The sequence below is a fragment of the Drosophila bipectinata genome, chromosome 3L (genome assembly GCF_030179905.1).
Source record: "Drosophila bipectinata strain 14024-0381.07 chromosome 3L, DbipHiC1v2, whole genome shotgun sequence".
In the NCBI taxonomy this organism is placed as follows: domain Eukaryota; kingdom Metazoa; phylum Arthropoda; class Insecta; order Diptera; family Drosophilidae; genus Drosophila; species Drosophila bipectinata.
This window is the reverse complement of record NC_091738.1, coordinates 11,740,497-11,759,567: the sequence shown is the minus strand read 5'-3', so window position 1 is coordinate 11,759,567 and position 19,071 is coordinate 11,740,497. Positions and strand designations below refer to the sequence as shown.

At 43.8% G+C, this 19,071-nt stretch overlaps 4 protein-coding genes across 6 annotated transcripts; 3 read left to right on the top strand and 1 right to left on the bottom strand.

The window, feature by feature from the left end:
• The first annotated feature begins 349 nt into the window (after positions 1-349).
• On the top strand, positions 350-1,004 carry Cp15 (Chorion protein 15). The gene is made up of 2 exons (XM_017240455.3): positions 350-489; positions 556-1,004. The coding sequence occupies exons 1-2, from the start codon at positions 478-480 to the stop codon at positions 880-882; spliced, it is 339 nt and encodes a 112-aa protein (XP_017095944.1). The 5' UTR covers positions 350-477; the 3' UTR covers positions 883-1,004.
• Positions 1,005-1,700: 696 nt separating this feature from the next.
• Positions 1,701-2,582, top strand: Cp19 (Chorion protein 19). The gene is made up of 2 exons (XM_017240449.2): positions 1,701-1,818; positions 1,911-2,582. The coding sequence occupies exons 1-2, from the start codon at positions 1,804-1,806 to the stop codon at positions 2,493-2,495; spliced, it is 600 nt and encodes a 199-aa protein (XP_017095938.1). The 5' UTR covers positions 1,701-1,803; the 3' UTR covers positions 2,496-2,582.
• Positions 2,583-4,004: 1,422 nt separating this feature from the next.
• On the top strand, positions 4,005-4,675 carry Cp16 (Chorion protein 16). The gene is made up of 2 exons (XM_017240557.3): positions 4,005-4,396; positions 4,514-4,675. Exons 1-2 carry the CDS (start codon positions 4,048-4,050, stop codon positions 4,603-4,605), a joined length of 441 nt encoding a protein of 146 aa, XP_017096046.1. The 5' UTR covers positions 4,005-4,047; the 3' UTR covers positions 4,606-4,675.
• Positions 4,676-4,883: 208 nt separating this feature from the next.
• On the bottom strand, positions 4,884-16,866 carry Prm (Paramyosin). 3 transcript variants are annotated; one of them, XM_017240554.3, is made up of 9 exons: positions 16,496-16,866; positions 15,858-15,914; positions 13,991-14,077; positions 13,762-13,928; positions 11,109-11,980; positions 10,914-11,041; positions 10,736-10,848; positions 6,057-6,672; positions 4,884-6,000 (listed from the first exon to the last, which is right to left on the bottom strand). In XM_017240554.3, the coding sequence occupies exons 1-9, from the start codon at positions 16,616-16,618 to the stop codon at positions 5,524-5,526; spliced, it is 2,640 nt and encodes an 879-aa protein (XP_017096043.2). In that variant the 5' UTR covers positions 16,619-16,866; the 3' UTR covers positions 4,884-5,523. The 3 variants fall into 3 exon arrangements, with proteins under 3 accessions (XP_017096043.2, XP_017096044.2, XP_017096045.2); XM_017240555.3 differs by lacking the exons at positions 10,736-10,848; positions 10,914-11,041; positions 11,109-11,980; ... (2 more) ...; positions 15,858-15,914; positions 16,496-16,866 and adding an exon at positions 8,719-9,563; XM_017240556.3 differs by lacking the exons at positions 4,884-6,000; positions 6,057-6,672; positions 10,736-10,848; ... (4 more) ...; positions 15,858-15,914; positions 16,496-16,866 and adding exons at positions 8,474-9,752; positions 10,217-10,317; positions 10,398-10,514.
• Between the last annotated feature and the right edge of the window lie 2,205 nt (positions 16,867-19,071).

Genomic DNA, 19,071 nt, shown 5'->3' with positions numbered 1-19,071 from the left:
AAACCGCTTTAAACTAGTTCCAAAACCCCCACTATAGACTTCCGGATCCACCCACCCATTAACCCCAAGAATGTGAAATAGCTACAAGTTCATTACAACAAAAATAATTACTCCTAAATCGAAATTTTTGAAAACAACGTGTTCTCGAGTCATTTGAGAGAGTCGCGTGCTGGTTTTCCGACTTTATCGACTAGTAGAACCGGACCCGGGCACTTGAGTCCGGAACAATGGAACATTCAAACATCGCGTAACCAAGCGATTTTATAATGGCCCGACAAGTACATGGAAATACATAAATCAAATATGAGTATAATCCACTCGATGGCAATTATGAAAACATTATAGACTCTATAGTACTATTTAATATATTTTTGTATATGGGTCACGTAAATATCCAGGCTGGGTTTTGCGTATAAAAGCGGGCGTTTCGGGCTAGGAAATCATAGTTTGATTGATTTGTCTAACTAAGCACTAACCATGAAGTACCTGGTAAGTTGTTAGCAAGCCTTGACTCCCAGGACAGCCCAACTAATCCTTGGATTTCTCTTTCCTTAGTTCGTTTGCGTCAGCCTTGCCCTCTTCGCCTACATCAACGCCAGCCCCTATGGCGGTCATGGTGGATACGGTGGTGGATACGGCGGACAGGAGGTGGCCTACGAGTCGATCCGTGGCGGATATGGCGGCTACAACCAAGGTGGATACAAGCCCGAATACCGTCCTCTGGTCGCCCGTGGTGAGCAGCCCCGTGCCGCCGCCGCCGCTGCTTCTGCCGCTGCTGCCGTGAACCAGGGAAGCTACCGCCAGTTCGTCGTTCCCAGCTACGAGGTCGATGGTGGATACAACGGCCCCAGCCACGGTGGCTATGGACGCGGCGGATACTAATTCCGCTTGGTTTCAAATCAAATCGAAACCTATCGACTGGCTGTTCAGTTTTCCGAGTGGCTGTCTTGACAGCGAAACTCAGAAATCCGGCAAATAAAAAAACGGAAAATGATGAACAACAATTTGCAATTTGAACTTTTATAACTAGTGGGTGTCAGAGAGTGTGGCATACTTTCCAGCGCAGCTGGATAAAGACCTTGAGTGGGTGGTGGCCTGGGGTGGTATTCCAGGCACAAAATAGTAATGCAAAGTAGGTTTCAATCCAAGGTATTTTAAATACAATGGAAAAGTATAGTCAACTATCTATTAACTACCCAACTTAAAAAGAAAGTAATACTTAAAGTAATACTTAATACTTAAAGAAATAATGGTCTATAAAATAGGCCAATATAGATATGTAATAGAATCTATATTATGGATGGATAGTATCAATAATCTTATAGACCCCTCCCTTTAAAGCCCACATCTCTCAATCCATTAAAGCCTCATCAGTCATTGGTTATTAAACCTAAATGCCTTCACGCATGGGATTAGTATTTGGACTACATCTGGACCACCTCCCCCATCGAAGGTCAACAGCCCAATGATACGGATGACACATGGTAGTTGCTTCTTCGGTAAACAACCTGTGAGCTGACCCCAGAGCTTTGGATGAGCCAGCTTCCCAAACCCAAGATAGCAACCGCTGGCTGCTGGGGAAAAGCATCGCGAGAAACTCACAGAAAGTTCCCCCCGGCTAGCTGGAGCTGCTCAGCTCAGTGAGCTCAGCTTCAGCGGCCAATCCGTGATAAATTTCTGGGCGAGATCACGTTTCGAGTGCCACAATAAACTCGCTTATAAAAAGAAGTGTGCTTGCCATTTAATTTGTTAATTGTGCCAACTGTGCCAAGCAACGAGCGCCCCCCAAAAAATATTATAACCATGAACAAGTTCGCTGTAAGTATGCCTCCAAGGTGTCCATGAACACTTCCCGTCTCCGAAAATGAGAACGTTTCAAATGTTAATTTTCCTTTTCTATCGATCATTAGACCCTGGCGATTCTGCTGTGTGCCTGCCTGGTCGGCACCTGCCACGGAAACTACGGAGGCTACGGCGGACACGGACACGGAGGTCATGGTGGATACGGCCAGGAGAGCTCCAACGGAGCTGCCTCCGCCGCCAGCTCTTCGGCTGCTGCCAGTGGAAACGAGGGACGTCGCGGCTATGAGCGCCCCGTGGAGATCATTGCCGGCGGACCCCGTGGTGGTTATGGACAGAGCCACGAGATCCTGAGGCCCATCCACCTGGGCGGCGGCTATGGCGGCGGTTATGGCGGTGAGCGTCGTGGTCCCATCCAGTCCGGCGGATATGGAGGCCATGGACACAACAACAACTACCACCGTGGAGGCTATGGCCCCCGTTGGACTGTCCAGCCTGCCGGCGCCACTCTGCTGTACCCCGGCCAGAACAACTACCGTGCCTACGTCTCTCCCCCAGAGTACAGCAAGGTGATCCTGCCCATCCGTCCCGCCGCCCCTGTGGCCAAGCTTTTCGTGCCCGAGAACGAGTACGGACAGCAGGGTGGTTACCGTCAGGAGGGTGGTTACCGTCAGGAGGGTCCCCGCGGTTACTAGGCGGATACTTAATCCCAGCCGACAACCGGGCGGATACTTGATCTCATCCATGGTCGTGTAAATAATAAATCAAGAAAAAAAAATCTATTTATAATGTTTTAATTTTGATTTGAAAAAGTAAGACTTTGCAGATGGTCTTTGAAAAATTTGTGCCTCAAGAACTCATAGTTATACTTTAAGTTGTAGCTTCGAAACAAGAGTAAGGAATATCTAAGACCTTTTTTGGGTTTTCCAATATTTGGGGCCTTCTTAGCCCCAAAATATAGCACCAGCTGCTGCAGCTGCTCTTCAAATCGTATGGAAGAAATACATTTCATTTGATAGCCAGCTCCCAACGGGCAACTCGGGAATGTGTTTGAGTGGGTTTGGTGGAGCTTTGGAGCGGCGAACGTGCTCCGGATTTGTTTAGCCGGAGCTCATTCCCCAGATCACTCGTCTCCGTCCGGCGAACGGCAATCGAGTTAGAGCCGCAAAAGAAACATAAACATTCAATTATTCGGTCAGTCGTCAATAATCTGGCTCTGGGAAAGCCAAGAAAGAAGTAAGTGGCTTCATTTCTCGACCCCATATTGTACATACGCTGATTGTTGTGCATATTTTCTGGTTTTCTGATTTTCTGGCTGGTAAGCAAACCGTTCTGTGCTGACTTTTGTTTGGGCCAGAAAACTCTTGGCCATTTCTTGGCCATCTACGCTTGACATTCGAGTCGAGTTGCGTTGAATCGGTGAATCATGTGAAGAATTCTTGAATACGAATTGTGAGCCAGATATGGGAATATTTTTGGCTTAGAAATTTCTATCGTTTGTTATTAATAATTTAAGATGTTTAATCAAATAATATCAAACTATTATAATAGTTTTATGATGTTATGTTTTGAATAATTATCATAAAAATTAATCACTGTGGAAGTCAGGTAGGTGACGAGCAACATGCCCTAGTGGCTAAATAGAAGCCAAATATTTGAAACAATTTGTAAAATAATAATGCCCAATATTTTAATTGAGAATCAAGATAAATCTCAAGTATTGATAGACCTTGTTCTCAACACACTTTTGTGTCCAGGTTGTTCATTGATCGGCGAGTTCCGATGCGTGTTTGGCGGGGATCGGTGCTGGAGTTGGCCAAAGAACGATACCGCACATAATACCAGAATCCAAAAGCCAGCGGAGCGTGCCGAGCCGGGGGAAGTTGCTATCAATGGGCCCAAGAAGTGAGGCTCGTGGAGGGGAGCGGGCGGGGTGGTACCGCAATTTGGCGCGCAATTTCAATGAGCATAGAAATTGGAGACGATCCAGCCCCAGCCCCAGCGCCGCCCCTGAGGCCTTATCAGGCTGGGAAAGACGCGTCGGGGAGATGATGCCACTGCTGCTGGCCCCCCGAAAGTGGGAAAGACAGCTCGTGGTGGCCGGGTTGGTCACGTCTGGTGAGCTCACAAATCGGGCAGCTCAAATGGTGTTTGCTATAAAAGCAATTTGGACACACGCTCTGGTTAATTAGTTTTCGAAACAGTCCGCTCCTCGCACCATACCCCAATCCGCATACGAGTAGCATCATGTCCAGCTCCGCCCTCTACCTGTTGGTTGCCACCTGCTGCATCGCCACCATTGTCTCCGCCAACCGTCCCGGCTATGGCCACGGTCCCAGCCACGGTCCCAGCTACGGTGCCAGCTACGGAGATGTGGTTAAGGCCGCCGAGACCGCTGAGGCTCAGGCCTCTGCTCTGACCAATGCCGCCGGAGCAGCTGCCTCCGCCGCCAAGTTGGACGGTGCTGACTGGTATGCCCTCAACCGTTATGGATGGGAGCAGGGCAGGCCCCTGTTGGCCAAGCGTTATGGTCCTCTGGACAAGCTCTACGCCGCTGCTCTGCCACCACGCTCTTTCGTGGCTGAGATCGACCCAAGTAAGTTACTTTAAAAGTTAATTGAAAATCAAAAGTGCGGATTATAGGCGTATTCTTTCGGCTCTAAACTCTTTGTTAGCTTTACTAATTTCCTTATTTATTTTTAACTTCTTCTAGCTTTCAAGAAGAGCCACTACGGAGGCGGATATGGTTATGGTGAGGGTGTGAAGCTCAACACCGAGTCCAAACTGGCGGTCGTTGCCGTCTAAGAGCACCTGTTTTAATTGCTCAAAAAGTCTTAATAAATAGTGATAGCTTAAAGCGAAAAAAAATTAAAAATTCTGATCTTTTATTGTTGAAAATGGGTGGGGTTTTCCTCCAACTATTAACAAAGTAACTCCACAGATTTGAATCCCCACCAGAACCCAAACTTTCTATCCCCCATTAGTAAAATGGATTTTCTCTTAAAATTTATTAGTTGTTATTATTATGATTAAGAATTAAATTTTATTGCAAGATACAAAGTAAAAAATGTGAAATTCGCTCAGTTTCATGTTGATGTGATTTATCTTTTAATGTAAAATTCGAAATTCGGTACGAGCACACAGAAATTTACCTACTAAACATAAAGTGAACTAAAAACAAATAGTAGAAGCGGTTGTAACTCGGTTAACTCGACTTGCTTAGTGGGTTTCATAATTTCCATATCGTGTTTCTTCAGATTATTAAATGGTTTTTAAAGATTTAAGTATAAAGTTTAATGTTATTATTCAGCCAACTCTCGTTTTCTCTCTGTATCGCTAACAAAACTCTGCCAAGTTTTTGTTGATTTGTTTTTATTTGTTTTTTAGGTTTTCAGGTTCATTATTTTAATTAAATTACATGAACTTCAAAATAGTATTATTATTATATAGATAGGATGTGTAGTGTTATGTATTTATAGTGTGTAGCCTATACGGAGCCCAATGCCGATCTATTCACTGGGGGTCTTGATGGCGCTACCAAACCGGCATTCGGCGATGACAAAAAAATTTAAATTATAAAAAGTTTTTCACGCATTTTCGCTTGTTTTTTTTTCTTATGATGTTTTGCAAAAATCTTCGAAAGTCGTGATCTTCGGGGACTCTCGTGGTATTAAATTCAATTATCGAATAGGGTTATCGGTGCGGCTATGAATCCAGCGCCCTCTATTCGGTGATCGTCCTTGTGGTCTCCTGGATGTACACCTGGGATCCGGGAACGGTCGAGGTGGTGACGAAGGTGCGGTGCTTGGCGCGGATGAGGTTCAAGTTGGACTCGGCCACATCGGCACGATCCTCGGCAGCCTCCAGTTCGCGCTGGAAACGACGCACACGGGTGGTGGTCTGCTGGGAGACGCCCTCCTGCTCGGACAGCTGGCGACGGTAGATGTTGATCTTGGCAGTGGTCTTGTCCAGGGCATCCTGCAGCAGGATGATGTTCTTCTGGTCCTCCTCGCACTGGACCATCACCTCCTTGACGGTGCGCTCCTTCTTGCGCAGGATCTTGATTGTCTCGGCGTGGCGGCGCTTCTCCTCCTCCAGCTCCAGTTCCAGATCACGGATGCGGGCCTCCAGCTTGCTAATGATGCGCTTGCTGCCGGCAACGGCGTTCAGCTCGACCTCCTCCAAGCGGATGGACAAGTTCTGGACGGACAAATGATTAGCTGGGGGAATTCTACATAGTTTTCTCATAAGCTTACCTTGACTTCGACTTCCAAAGACTTCTTGATGGTCTCCAGCTTGACAATGCGCTCCTGCTCCTCATGCACCTGCTCGACGACGTGCTTCAGCTCCACAGTGACCTTCTGGTAGCGCTCGTCGCTGATGCGCAGCTCCTTGGACACCTCCTCGTAGTCGGAGGCCACAACGCTCAGTTCCTGCTCCAACTTGGACTTGATGGAGACCAGGTTGACGTTGGCGGTGCTCAGTTCGTTGATGCGAGTGGTGGCCTCCTCGTACTGCAGCTCGACGGTGCGCTTGGCACGGTTGGCGCTGTCCAGGTGGGAGCGGACCTCCTCCAGTTCTCCGTTGAGTCCGGCCAGACGGCGCTGGGCAATGCCGTACTGGTCCAGAGTGGCCTGCAGCTGGCGCTGAACATCCTCGTAGTGGGCCTGCAGTTCGGTCAGCTGGAGCGACTGCTTCTTGATCACCTTCTGGAGATCGATGTTGGTCTTGTTGGCGACATCCAGGGACATCTCCAGCTCGGTGATCTGGATCTGCAGCTTCTTCTTGATGCGGGTCACCTCGGTCTTCAGCCGGGTCTCCGCCTCAATGACGCGGGCATTGAGCTGCTCGATCTCAATGGAGGTCTGCTTGCTGTGGAATCCAATAATATGATTAGCAATAGTCCCATTATATAGTTGATAGATTGTTCCCTTTGGAAGTTGCCCCGAAAAAAGCAGGTTACCTCTTCCAATGACCCTCCTCTGGTGTTTCGCTTGGCTGGCTCTATTTTTGGCCCCAATGTCTGACCCAAAAATGGGTAGTGCACCACCAAATTCGCACCACTCAGCAGCTCAAAACCACTCAGCCACTCAGGTGCTTTTACGATGATGGCATTGTCAAAATCGTTTCGTTCATTTCATTGTATCATTGCTGTTTTTCTGGCTGCGAATTTCGATGTATTTTTACGCATGATAAAGACATCGAACTTGTCACAAATAGTTTGGGTCTGCCATGCCAAACTATTTGCTAAGTAGTTCCTTCTAGCCCCTAGTATTTCTCTATTTTTTCTCTAATTTTTTTTTTGTTGGTAAGTGCATCATGCGTTTATTCTGGGTTGTAGGTGCATTCGCCTTGCAACGCTGCCAACTAAATTTGAGTAATGTTTGTATTTCTGATACTCTGTTTGATTCACTTTCTAAATTGGTTTCAAGAGGTATTTCAGTTTTTACTAATTGAGTTTAATTTTAAATTTTTTTGTGGGTCAAAATTATAATTATGATATGACTATGGCTTTCTAAAGAACATAGTTTAGGAAAACTAAGTGATACTTCCCATCATACTGCATGAATGTGATAACAATAGTCCCCATCATAAATATATTATCTAAATTGCTACCGACTTAGTACTATTTCATTATACGACAGATTTTTTTTCTATATCTTTTTTTCGTGGTTACTTAATCCCAAAATCTTGTCTGTGCTCATTGTTGTCGCCTTGCCAAGGCATTTGTCTTCAGTGTTTTCTCTTTTTCTTGAAAAACTTGAGCATTTTCATTTAGATTTTAATTTTTACCCTCCGCCATTGTTTTCAATGTTCACGCAAAAATATTTGCTGGGTGTATTTATTGTATTTTTTTCAAATACTTTTTTCTTGATTGTTTTTGCTGTCATGCGCATCAGTTCTTGAGTTGAAAATAAATCTTTTCGAATTTGAAGGACAGACCCAAAACAATAGTTGGTGCCGCAAATCACTCTGACAGCCCCGAAATACCTGAGGTGTGGGTGCGAAATATGATCGGATGTAGAGGCTTTGAGTTCTTAGAGAGAAAGTCTTCTCAATGAAAATCAGGGTAGATCCTATGGGTGCTTAGTGCCAATATTAATCAATATTTACGTCTTCTTGCAATCTAATTAAATGCATCTGCTCGGCCGATCAAAGCCATACTTTAATCATATTTCTCTCACTGGCCCCTCAAAGTGGATTATTAATGGCCAAATTTTTGGCGATTTTCTGCACTTAGCCGTGGCCAGAAATGCTGTGCATAATTCTATATAAATAATTTACGAAAGGCTGCACATCAGACACAATGGGTGAAGTGAAAAAAAAACAAGACTGCGAGCCGCAAGAAAACTCTAGAAACGAAAATAAATTTTGTGCCAGACAAGAAACGACAAATAGACAAATAGAGATGGCAGATAGTTGGGTATGAGGGGCCAGGGGAGTGGGAGGTGGTCTAGGATTCGCAAAAACAATTTTTTCACAATTCAAAAATGTGCACATTTTGCTTAAAATGTCCCGGATGGGGGCTATACTAGGAAATAGATCATATTGGTGATGATAGAGGCTGACCAAGTTTTATCAAGATGGTCTTGGAAAATGGAATGATTTCCGATAACTGACAAATTCTATAATGTATATATGACATTAAAACCCTAAAGATATATCCACGCAATTTTGATATTCAAGGACTAACTTTTAGATAGTTTTTATTGTCTTTTTTGTTGGATTTTTGGATTCATCATACCTAAAAATGAAATGAGGATGACGGAAAGGTTGGTCAGGAATAGGACTTGGGACTAGGGTGTAAGAAAGTATCAAGGACCCTAGTGCTGCCAATAGATATAACTATAGTCATGGAGCTTGGGATGGGTGCGCAAGACCTTGCGGCAAATCCAACACTTATCCTGAATACCACACCTGCTGTCCGCGTAGAACTCCACCGTCTTCTGGTTCAGCGTAGAGAGCTGGCGCTTCACGTTGTGGAGCGAGGAGGAGACCTGGTGGTCCAACTTGTCCACCAGCCGATCGTCCATCAGCTCGATGTGGAGCGTATGGGCGCGAACGGTGCCATCGAGGAGCGGCGAACCGGAACGCGAACGAGCACGCGACACAGCCCGACTGGAACGGACCAGGGTCTGGGCTATATAGTTCTCCTCCTCCTTTTTGGCGGTCTTGATGTTCCGCTCGGACTCCGAGAGCAGAGCCTGGGCAATGGCACTGGCGGACTTGCCGCGTATCTGGCGCTTAAAGTCGTCCGACATTTGATCGATCTCGTTGTCTAGTTCTATCTTTCGGATGCGTTGCAGTATCTTAAGGGTATCCCGCTTGATCAGATCCTCGAGCTCCTCTTGACGGCGGCGACGGCGCTGGCGCGATCTCTCGACAACTGTGTCCGGTTCAAGGTGCTTGGCCACTCGCGTTGCGTCGACGAGCTTCTGCACACTGAACGGCGAGCGTTTCTGGGCCCGAAAACTTAACAGAATCTCGTCCGCTCGGGCGGCGCAGGTGCGCGACAGTCGCAGTATCTCGTCGGCGTTGTATTTTCGTACCGTGTTCGAGGGACGGTACTGCTTCAGGCCCCGTTCGCTGACCCACGGCAGGTGAGGCTGCTTCACCTCCAGCCCCTTGGCCTTTGCGTCCAAGTAGTCCAGCATCGGCTGGTAGAAGTTCATGGTGTACCCATAGTTGTCCTCATAGGTGGTCGCATGCCGCACGCGGGAGGGTCTTTGTTTCAGGGCTAGGGCCATTTTGGGGCAGGTGGTGGTCAAGGGTTAAGAGGGGGACAGGGGTCTATGAAAATGAGTACTCTAAACTAAAAGCTACAAAAAATAAAGTGGTCCTCGCTGTGGGGTTGTCGCCTTGTGGCTCTGTGGCTTTGTCGCTTTTTTCGGCTCTTTCCTCGGAACTCTTCCCTCGGTTGGCAGCAAATAAATTTTCAAATTTGTCGAAATCTATAAAAAGATTGCATTTCGTTCAGAGCACTTGGTGTTCAGCTGTTGGCATCGGGCAAGGTATGATCATAATGACGACAATACTACATCACCATTATCATTAAGATCATTGCCGTTGGCAGTCAATGTGGGGCTATGATTGATTCATTCTGGCATACGTTTCATAGACAATGTCATAATGTCTTAAAATTTTATGCAATAGACTCATAAAAACAAATAGAAATTATAATAATCAAGATCTTGAGAGATACTTGAATAAAATAAGTAGAAGTACTTTTTTAAATTTTATTTGAAAATCCTTTTTCCAAACAGACTTGAAATCATGAAGAGATCAAGCTTATAGAGAGCTTCAATAAATCTAAGCTTCTTATTTTAAATCACAAGTCACTGTCATATATTATTATTCATCAATCAAAGCCAAAACATTGCCATTTCTTCACTGCCATATTCATATGCCCACCTACCTCTTGCTTATCCTCAAGTTATAAGCCGGATAATCCTTTTTCTATAGAGCTCTTTTTGTTTTCCACAAATGATTGTGTAATCGCAGCAACTGCGCAATTTTCTAAAGTGAAATTTTCATAAAATTCCATAAGTATTGCCAAGAATATTTTGCTAAAAAATAGCTTCTTCTGCCAAACCCACTTCTTTCCTGAGCCTTTCAACGTTGGTGTCCCAGGATCTTTTGCCTGGCTCCTCGGTAGAAAACTAATGCCGTTGCTTTTCCCGCGACTATAGAACTCGAACTGAATACTAAATGGGTCAGTTAGCCATCAATTGTCTGTTGGCAGCGATCGAGGCACTATCGATTGATTTCCCATTCGATCCCCAATCGAAGAACCTTGCTTTTTGTTTTATTTTTTTTTTATCAGTTGCTTCCGCTTTGGCAGGGAAAGCAGCCTTGATATTGTTTGTTTGTATAAGTCAGAGACGTAGGCAACTTCCCAAGGGGGGTTGGAATTATGGATTAGGGATTGACTTACCGGATGGCCTCAATCTCCTCATCCTTTTCGGCCAGACGACGCTCGGCGTCGTGGCGGTACTGGTTGAAGTCAGCAGCCAGACGCTGTCCACGCTGCTCCTCAGCCTTGCGGCCCTGTTTTTAAAAATATTTAATATATTTTAGTAAGATATCTAAGCTTTTTTGGGAGGAACACTTACAGCCTCAGCCTCCTTGTAGGCGGCGGTCAGCTCATCACGCTCGTTCTCCAGACGACGCAGCTCCAGCTCCAGTTCGTGCAGACGGCGGTTCAGTTCGTTGATGGCGCCCTTGGCGTCATGCAGATCATCTAAGGTTAAAATTAAGATAATATTAAATAAAAATATGAAAAAGATTTTTAAAAAAGCCACACCCACCTCCCAACTTCTTGTTCTCGCGGGCAAGCTGGTTGTTGGAATCCTTGACCTTGTCCAGTTCGTGGACGGTGCGGACGAGATCGGCCTGCTTGTTCTTCAGATCGCGCTGGCTGGTCTCGTACAGGACGATGGTCTCATCCAGACGGCTCTTCAGCTCGACGTTGTGCTTCTCGAGGGTGTTGACAGACTTGGTCAGCTCCCGGCAGCTGTTGTTCGACTTCTCCAGATCGATGATGAGGACCTCAACTTCGCTGGCAAGGCGGGTCTTGGTCTTCTCCAGGTTGTTGACCTTGACGATGAGGGACTCGATGTGCTCCTCCAGCTCGGTGATGCGAACCTGGTACTTGCGACGGATCTCCTCAACCTCTTCGGCGCGGGCCGCCACCTCGGCGTTCCACTTGTTCTGCCAGGAGGTGGCGTCAGCATTGGCCTTGACCAACTGACGTTCCAAGTCGATGCGGGCCTCCGACTCCTCCTCGAGTTGATTGCGAACTGAGTCCAGTTCGATCTCAACCTGATGCAGCGAGGACTCGAGCAGCGAGCGACGACGGTCCTCGTCCTCCAAGCGACGGCGGGCATCCTCCAGCTGGGAGATCACCTGGCTCTTGGAGAACGACACCGTGTCCAGCTGGACCTTCAGATCTTGGACGTCCTTGGTCAGCTCAATGTTCTCCTGCGAGAGACGGGACCGGTGCGAGCTGATGTCGATCACGGTGCGGTTCAGCTCCTCGATCTTCACGTTCAGCTCGGTGATCGAGATCTCCAGCTTGGAGATGTGCTTCTCCGAGACGAGCTTCTCCTTGTTGTAGGACTCGATCTGGGAAAGCAGTTCGTAGACCTCGGCCTGGAACTTGGCCTTGTCCTTCTCGGCTCTGCAAACATTCGGATTGGGAAAACGAATCTCCAATTTAGTATTGGATTCTGTCTCTGTTTTTGGATACTTATGGCATGGCATGTGAGTTCCGCCGGAGACGGGCTGTAAGCTTGAAGGGATCTGCCAATCTTTGGCCAGCAATTATAGGGACTTTCGACCTTAAATTGGTGGCCAAAGACTAAGCAGGCCGGGTTTTAGGATAGCCTGGAAGCAAGCTATGATAATTGGCTGCAAAAATGATTAGGCTTGAACTAAAAGGGTTAAAGGTTAATTGGAGGCTTGACTACAATTGTGGATTATATCATAACATGTAACATTTGTCGATAATATTCCATTTTGAAAAAACATAATCTTAAATCTAAGATCAATGGAAGTCTAAAAAAAAATAAAATATGTGCCAAACATAGATCACTCTTGCAAGGCCCTCTAATCTATACTCTTTTTAGATATATTTTAAATTTGTATTTTCAATTGAAAGCAATTAAAATTCGATTTCCCAATTTTAAGATCAATTCGACCTCGGTTTACATTTGTAGAAACAATTCAAGGCTTTGGCCCAATAGTTGCACCTGTCCTGGGGCACGACCTTTCCCACCACTCAGCCCCCTGAACGAGGGGACCGGGGGCCAGGGGCGTGGGCGAAGAGCCAGAAAACGTATCGAATTTCCATAATACCCGAGCGGGACGGGACGGAACGGGACAGCAACAAAAACAATCAACACATTTTTGTATATGATTCAATCAAAGACATATTTGGGTTGGGGCGTTGGTGCGAACGAGAAATACAGAGAGCGAAACAACAAAAACAAAGAGCCTCTCCGCTCAAGAATGTAGATGAAAATTTCAAAATTTCTATAAATACATTTTCCCCCAAAACAAAAACAAAAAAAAAAAATGATTGCCCCGCTTGTGGCTAAAAGATGCTATGTTGGTATAGGTGGTATAGGCCAGAACATATGGAAGAAAGTTTTCGCCAACCAACAACAAAAAATAAGAAGGAAAAAGCTTATAAAGCTTTTCGCTAAAAAGGGACAGCTGCTTGATCGTTCTGTTGTCTCTCTCTACAAGCGGAAGTGCGCAAACTCGGGCGCACCTTTGGTATCTCAAAGATACAAAGGTTCTAACTAAGGGATTTATCTAAAAACAGGCTCAAGATCTTGACTGAAAAGCTAAACTAATAGCCTCATTGTTTTGTAAAATAATAAATAATAAAAAAAATGTACTTTAATATCTAGTTATAACCTTGAATTGCTTGAACGATTTCAACATTCTTTCCGAATTTATTTTTGGAAATCGCTCGCTTCGATTTGGAAATATGAGAGGCGGGCAGCAACCGAAAGTTTCTCGCTTTTTGCCTATATATTTTTCTTTATTTTGTTACCACAATTTGTGTCAATAGAACTTGCAAGCCATGCAACTTTATGTTTTCTTTTTTATGCCATTTCGCTTGTCATGGCATTTTGATGAATTGTTTATGATCTCTTTTGGATTTTTGTTGATTTTGGGTCAACGGGGCAGCGCAAGGTTACACGGCTTACTGCACGAGATCTACAGATCTAGATATTGAGATCTAGATCTGGAGACATTGAAATGTCCGAGTTCGCCAGCTGACGCTATTTGATCATTATTGTTCTCAAAAAATCAGAAAGTAAATATCCAAAAAAAAAAAAAAAGTGTGCTAAAGCGGATGCATGACAGCTCAGGATGGATATGTTTTGGTTTTTTTGGGCCTACGAATTCTAGGTCAATGGTTTCGGTTAGAGGGGGTGTGGTGCCTACCTAGCCTTGTTTTTCGTTAGGATTTCAAGTTGCTCCTGGAAATCCGTGATAATTTCGTTGTGCTTTTTCTTCAAAAGCGTGGCGGTCTCCTCGGATTCAAGATGAACATCCTCAAGCAGCTTGCGCAGCTTCAGCAGCTCAGCATCGCGCTTGCGGTTGGCTTCAAACTGAAAACGCAGAAAAGTATGCTTTAAATTTGAATCTGGGGCTAGCTATTCGAAAGTCTTACTTGATGTTCAGCACCACCTTCGGCCTCCTCGAGACGCTCGGACATCTGGATGACCTGAACGCTGAGGTCGGCTTTCTCGCGCTCGATCTGGAATATATATTTTCGACAATTAGAGGATATTTCATAAGAGATAAATATTAGGAGGAAAACTATAAATAACCTGCAGATAGCATGCTCTATGAGCAATCCAAACCGCCCATAATAAAAATTATAAATCACATTAATCAGTCAAAAATAATTATGCACATGCAACACCTAAAATAACAATGGCATCATGCCAAGAAATCTTCCACGCAGCGAGGTGTACTATCCATATAGTCCGATTGCGATTGCATTCTCGCCGAAGATATATCTCTTGGTGGGCAGTGGGCGGCAAAGTTGGCTTTCCTAAATATTGCATTTCCAAAAAGGCATTTGAACGGCTTTTCGCCTGAATAGAAACATTTTGATGTTCTAAACATTTGCATTTCGACCTCGTTTCGCTCGATTTTGCGAATCGCAATCAAATGGAATTTTACGAGGGCTTTGTTCTAAATGCCTAGGAATTTCTGCCTCTTGGAGCCACTAGTATAAGCCAAAAAGACATTTTTTAGGTTTATGATTGTACCTATAGGCAAACATATGTTTGTACATTCAATTGGCAGAACAAAAATGGGTGCTGCTTGCCACAAAGGCCACGTAGGTTCGGGCTATAAATCCATTTTCGCCATATGTATCTTGTAGATACATGTTTGATTTTTTTTGCCGCCTATATGCATACGTGAATCCGAGAATATAGATGCCAGGCGGTGTGTGAAAACTTTTAATGTGCATGAAAATTATTTAATTTTCCCACAAACACCCACACGGATATATGTAGAGAAGAGATATTCAGCTGTGCGTTCGGTTGAGCGAATTTTCATTCGTATCTCCCCGTTTTTCCCGAGAGAAAATCCTCTCTATGACAACACGGCATTTTGGCTACTTTATTTTCTTTTCTTTTCCTTTCCGATTTTTCCCAACGGGCTGTTCATATTTTCTTGTTGTTTTCAAGTTAATCATTCGCTTCTGTGTATTGAATGTCGTGCGCTAATTTTAGCCATTTTGTTCCATATTGTGGCAGTATGAGTCTGAGTATCTATGTACGAGCGCTGGTGTGTTAATCCATAAAGCAGAGTAATTAAAGTTATTTTCCAACAAAATATAAAGCACACATTCTTGGCCAACCCATCCCATTCCCATCCCGATTCCGATCCGGACATCTTTCAGATGCGCGCGCGCCCCGGTCGTTTGGGCCGCATTTTCTAAATTTGTAATGTGAAGAAATATATTTAAAAAACAAAAAAAAGGCAATACAACTGAATGAAGTGCACTTTCGGCACTTTCTTAGTTTTCCCGGCTTTCCCTCTTCAGACTTTTCTATCTTTCTGTTTTGTGTTTGCAAAGACAGCGGTCTATTTGATTTCTTTTCGCAAAGCCAAATGAAAAATCATTTATCAAAGCGATTGAAGTTCAATGCACATCATTATCATTTACTTTCACGCTTTCAGAACTCTGTGGTAGTCGAAGGGTAGTTTATTCTTAGCCGGCTGCTCTCTACCAACAAATTGCATTTGTTTGCTGCGTTTCTATCGGTTCTTCTAGTGGTTCTTCTATTTTGACTTTATTTTGGTTTGCTTCTCCACATATTTCTGCTGTTTTTAGGGTGACATTTGCGAAGTGCGACAAAAGTGAGAATCACTTGCCCTGGCGCTTGCGATTCGGGGAATGTATTTTCCACCCAAGATTTTCCGGTGAAAGTTTTCCGCATGTCATATCTTTCTAGCTCTCTAACTACTAATCCCCATATCCCCTTTACCATCTTAAAATATAGTGTAGATAGACTCACCCTTTGACGCAGCTCACGTTCAACTTCAAGATCATCTTGGAGCAAACGGATCTTGTCCTGCAAGAAAACGTTGAATTTTATTTAGATATATTTTTTTATTTTATAAATATTTCATATTTTTATCGTTGCCATTAGCACTATAAGCACAGGATTGATTTCTACACAAAAATATATGTATTCCGATTTTTTAATTTTCGACTCTTTGAAAGATATATGTATGAACGTATCGCTCGGAGGTGGTATTACATAATTTTTAGCAATGCATATGTATATACAAGCACGTATAGCTACATATAGACATCTAGAATTTTTCTTCAACGATATTTCTATATTTCCACACACTGAGAAGACCGCGGCGAGAACTTAACACACGAATATATATCTCAGATATATATGTGCATTCGATATAAAGTGTAGATGAATTTTTTACGTTTTTTTTTTATTTTGTTTTTTTTTTCTATTATCTTGATTCTTAATTTTTGGTCTCTACACAGACACACCGAGATTGAAGAGAACGAGAGCCGATTCTTGTAGAATTTGGCGCACACGCATTCTGGTTTTTAAATTTCATTTAAAAGTTTCCCAATCGATCGGATTGGATTGAAATATCCTTGAAATATATCCGATAGATCTATTACCTCCAAGCGGGAGAGCGAGCTCAGGTCCTGGATGTAGTCGATTTGGACATCGGCCGAACCGGGTCCAGTGGATGTGGCCCGGTAGGAGTATTTCGAGGAGCGGACAGCTTGCGATGACGACATTTTGCTAGTCAGATTTTCAAATATTTAGAGTTGATATGGCGATCGTTTCGCGTTCGAAATCGCGATTAAAATAAAATAGATTTTTTATGTATTTTCCTCCCAAGCGAAAATCTCTACAGCACCGCACGCAGTATTGTAGTTGTCACCGAGTCACCGAGAAAATTCGTAATAAACGTCGGAGTAAGGCTGGTGATCTACTGAACAAGAGATCCCGTTGTCGTTCGAATAAAGAGTATTTCGTTGATTTGGTCGCTGGTCGGTGGTGTTTTCGTCTATTTCAACGATTTCCTCGCTTTCACCGATCGGCTCCCTTCGTGAAAATTCGGCCCAATTCGGCCCAGCCTCGTCTTTTGGGGCTTTTTGAGATACTTTTTTCCCCCATCCATTTATCCATCCACCCATCTATCCGTCAGATACTCTGCAGTGAGTGCGTATTTTTGAGTGACTTTTCACACGGCCGTTTCGTGTTGTGTGTTAATTGCTCAGTTGTGTGGAACATTCTTTGATTTTGTCCGTTTTTTAGTTTTAGTTTTAGTTGTGTGTGAACGCATTTTCACGCTACTTTTTGGCCCCAACGAAAATAAACTCAAAAAAACTCAACTCACGAGAAAAAAAATTACGTATACGCACCGATTTCTTTGCTTTTCTTTTGCTTACCTGTAATTAGCCTGTGTCATTTGTGTGCCTCGGTATGGGTTCTGGCTTTTGCTCTTCTGGCCATGCGTTTCATTTTGTGTATCTAGCGTCTGGCCAGAATGTATCTACACATAAATTCTCCCCCCGATTCACGCCCGTACATATAAGACATGTCGAAATATTTGGCATCTTCTTGGCCAATCATAAAGTTCATAATTTATATTTATTGGCTCGCTTTTGTTGTAACTCGAAATGGACTACTATCTACTCTGTTTGCTTTCACGGAATTCGCCAAACCAATTTTCCAGCACGTAGTTTAGTGATAGATGTTTGGGGTTAAGCTTTAAAATGTTTATTTTTTAAGTCTTGAGTTCATAAAGCACAAAAATGAACGATAATAGGCAGAATAACGTGACTTGTTTGGCCGAAAAAATAATATATTTTTCAGAGCTCTTTTAAACCAAAGTATTTCTTAATGAACCTTAAATGTTTCTTATTGAGATAAATTACCCCACTTTTAGCCAATTAATATAGAAAATGTATCACAAGCTTCGAAGCCGTCAGAATTTTCCCAAAAAGTGTCATTTTTTCTATGATATGCATTTAAGTGATCTTTTTGCTAAAAGCCAATTAGGATTACATACGAATGCGGTCTAAAAATATTTGACTTTTGGCATCGAAACGTGTTATTTGCCAGCATAAATAAATAAATAGGCGTAGAGAGCGTAGAAATAGTGTGTGCAGTATAAACAAAAATATACAGATTTGAGTGAATCCTTGGCAATGCGAACGGAACAGTCTGCTCAGCCTCAGACAATGCGTTGTCATCTAACAATTGTTATTCGGTGGTCACATAGGTGACTGCCTCTGCACGTACATATATGTATCTGAATTTTGGCAACTGACAACACATTCCATGTGCATATAGTAAATATATATGTATTTGATTCTGTTTAAACCATTTCGTTACACATTGAGTGAGATTTGTGGTGCCTTTGACTCAGTTTTCCAAAGGAGCCCCCGAGCTTTTGAGTGAAAATGGGTGCTTAGTTCGGGTTTTTCTCGTTTTCCGAACGATCTCCTCCACCTGTGCTCCACACACATCCACTCGGCTATACTTAAAAATGATTTTTCGCTTATTTTTAGCAACCGAATTTCTGCCTGCTCATAATCATGTTCATTTTCCACACACATTTCACCTGAGAGGCTATATAGATCTAGATGGGCTAACCAACCATACATATAACTACATATATATATATATATATATCCAAGTTTTTTGCTCCGTTCGCATTGGTATCTTCTAGATACTTAGCGCTAGCTGGCCATAACTTTATTTATTTTATGCACGTATATATACAATGTTGCCGCTTCTGCGAGTGAATGTATTTAACATTTTGTGTGTTTGCCACATTTTGGAATGTGTAATAATTTAAAAATAACCTGGCGAATATGTAGCAAGCCATTTGCCGATAAATAAGTCAGCCCAAAATAGAACCAAGCCAGACAACCAGCCAACGACACCTTTTTGTCAAAAGATTTCCTCCCCAAAAAACTCATGCCCGAAACCCCAAAGACCCCAAGGAAGAATCCCATTTCGATGGCTTTTCTTCTGGCTGAGAGGTAGGTGTCTGTGAGTTTTCCGGCCCATTGCCCATCATTTTACAGCTGCACTGAGGTCAGTGATGGGGACAGGGACAGGAGTTTCTCGCAATCCCCCTGAGCCACCGAATCCCATTTTTTTAAGGGGGAAATCACTTACCATCGCATCGTGTGTCTTCTGTTTCTTTCATGTTTCATGTGTGTGCCAGCACACG